Below are 2519 nucleotides of genomic sequence, written 5' to 3'. Positions count from 1 at the left end.
CTGTGGACTGGAAGACGCCTGGGTTGCACAGACAGTAGCGGGAAGCGAAGGCCTCCATCATGCGATCAATCTTCTGAGCCTCTCCAGGCAGCCTGAAGCTCCATAAGAACTGCCTGAGGACAGACAGACCCCTCATGGAGCAACCATGCCACACTGAGGATGTGAACCCATCCACCTGTGTACTACCTGGCTGGAGCATGGGGGCCTCAGAACCAGCAGAGACTTGGTTTCTTTCACTCAGTAATTCAAAGCAGATTTACCAACTGCTCACCAACTCGGCAAGGCTGGCTGCCCCTGCCATATGCTTGGCCAGGGTCCCACTACTTCTTGTCCCCCTTGACATGGTCTCCTGCATCTGACCTGGTGATCCCCAGAGCTCCATGACATCCCATGGCTGCGACAGTCCTGACAGCAGACATGAGATCACATTGCCCTCTCAGGACTACACCCAGGAAGCAAGGGCAGACTCAGGAGGACATATCCAGGGACCAGCCTCACCTCAGGCCACAGCCAGTGGCTGCTGCTAACTCCCTGGGCTCCTGACTCAGGGACCAGGCCCAGCTGAGTAGATGCTGCTATTCTTAGATGCCCCCCTCCCTGAGGTCTCCTGCTAATCACCCTCCCTAAAATCGAAAACCCCACCCTGACACTCCCACCCTCTCTGTTCTCTTGGGCTGCACAGCATTTGACCCGCCTGCTCCCTGTCCACATGAAGGGTTGATTGCAGGGTCCATCCATGGCTGTCCTGTTCCCTATGTCCCTGTGGCCAGCCAAGTCTCCCCATCTTCCCAGTGATGTTCAAAGGTAGAGTGCCTTCAGCACACAGTGAGTGCTAAGCTCTGACCTATGGGCTCTGATGAAGCTTCTGACTGTCCTTCGCTTTTAAGGCACTGATGCTACTAGTGGAAAGTGTAGAGGGAGAAGCCACTGCTCTCTTGCCCTCAGGTTACTTTCCCTCCTTTGCAGGTCCCCATTTAGGCTGCTCCCTGATGACCACTGCTATCCTTTTTACCCTATCTCTTTCCTGGGATTCCCATACTTGGGCCTCTCTCTGCTCAAACTTTCACATTTGACCCACTGTGCCACCTGCACGTCTCAGGCCAGCAATCTTGGGTTAGCTCAGACTACTTGGATGCTCCCCTCTGTCACCAAAGCACCCTACTGTGTGCTGCCCCATCCATGACCAGTCTCCCTCAGATAGCTTCTCAGACCACATAGGACACCAGCACAGCCCCAACCTAGGAACCCCTCTGCTGCCCTTGTACCTCCACCAGGGACTCTCCTTAGCCCTGAGCCTCCCAGATTTCCCTGTATGGACCCCTACCATAAAAAAGCCTCACTGTTATTGTTTCCAAATCAAGCAGTTCTGACAACTTATGAAACTCGGGTTTTCGAAGTATCCATTATCCTTCTGTCTGTCTGCCCAGTGAGGTCTGTGGGGCCATCCTGGGTACCACTGCTGTCACCAGAGTTCCTACCACATGTGCCTCAGAACAGGTCAAGGGCAGAGTGACAAGCCAAGGACCCACTGGAGCAGAGCCAACATGACAACTCTCTGTCCTCTCCTACTCTAGGTGGGGCCTCACAAAAGTATGACCCCATGGGATTCATGAGTAACCTTTCTGGCTCTGGTCCAGAGATCAGCGGCCCACAGACATGGAACCACAGTGGCAACAGCCACGCCGTGAACACACTTGCCATGTACCAGGCCTGCACCTTTCTCTGGATACAGACTTTTCAAGCACTGAATCTGAAAATGTCAATCAGTGTCCAAGGACACCTACACACAGCTCACAAACTTTTCCACCCCAGACTGTGCAGCTGAGCACGCCAAGAGGGTCACATCCAAAGGCCAATCTTTCAGTGCACAGCTTAAATAAGAAAGAACACAAGGAAAGAGGCCACATAAGTAACACCATGTTATGGCAGACAAGGTCTAAGAATAGGAACCAGACAAGATAAGGTCACAGCCTCCTTGGCCCTGGAACAGGCTGAGTGTTGCCATCAGAAGCTTCCCACTCTGATGGGCAGGGATTCAGGGGCCGAATGCAAAGTGCCATGTGGTCCAGCCAGAACATCACAGAGAAGCCCAGGACTCCACTACTGCCTGGGCCTCCTGGTGTGGTCTGTGCCATGTGCAGCAAAACACTCACCTTAAGGCTTGTACGAGGTTGAGATCAGCAAACTCATGGAGTTCAACAAAAGCCTGAAGAACTTTGATATTAAATTCATCCCTTGGAGAGAGTGGAAACAAGTTTTCAAGTCTAAATCACTTTAAAAGAAAGCCACACCCCAGCCCAGCATAGGAGCTCATGCCAACAATCCTAGCACTATGGGCCACTGAGGCAGGATAGTCACAGGTTTGAGACCAGCCAGGGCATCTCAATGACTTAGTGAGAATTTGTATCACAAAAATTACAAAAGAAAAGAGGAGAGGGGCAGGGGAGATGGCTCAGTGGAATAAGTGCTTCCCTGGCAAGCGCAAGGGCTTGAGTTCAATCCCTGGTTCCGGAAAAAAA

The 2519-nt window shown here is 52.4% G+C and overlaps 1 protein-coding gene across 1 annotated transcript in view; it reads right to left on the bottom strand.

The window, feature by feature from the left end:
* Positions 1-2519, bottom strand: part of Cyth3 (cytohesin 3) — a gene marked incomplete at its 3' end in the record, with an annotated part of 144475 nt that overhangs the window by 18201 nt on the left and 123755 nt on the right. Inside the window, exons 6-7 of the mRNA XM_023713376.1 lie at positions 2154-2234; positions 5-113 (exon numbers count right to left, since the gene is read on the bottom strand). Of these exons, the coding sequence (XP_023569144.1) occupies positions 5-113; positions 2154-2234 (190 nt within the window). The remainder of the gene's footprint in view (positions 1-4; positions 114-2153; positions 2235-2519) is intronic.

Source organism: Octodon degus, unplaced genomic scaffold (genome assembly GCF_000260255.1).
Source record: "Octodon degus isolate 3935 unplaced genomic scaffold, OctDeg1.0 scaffold00031, whole genome shotgun sequence".
NCBI lineage: Eukaryota > Metazoa > Chordata > Mammalia > Rodentia > Octodontidae > Octodon > Octodon degus.
The sequence above is the reverse complement of the archived record's forward strand: the minus strand, read 5'-3'. Positions and strand labels throughout refer to the sequence as shown.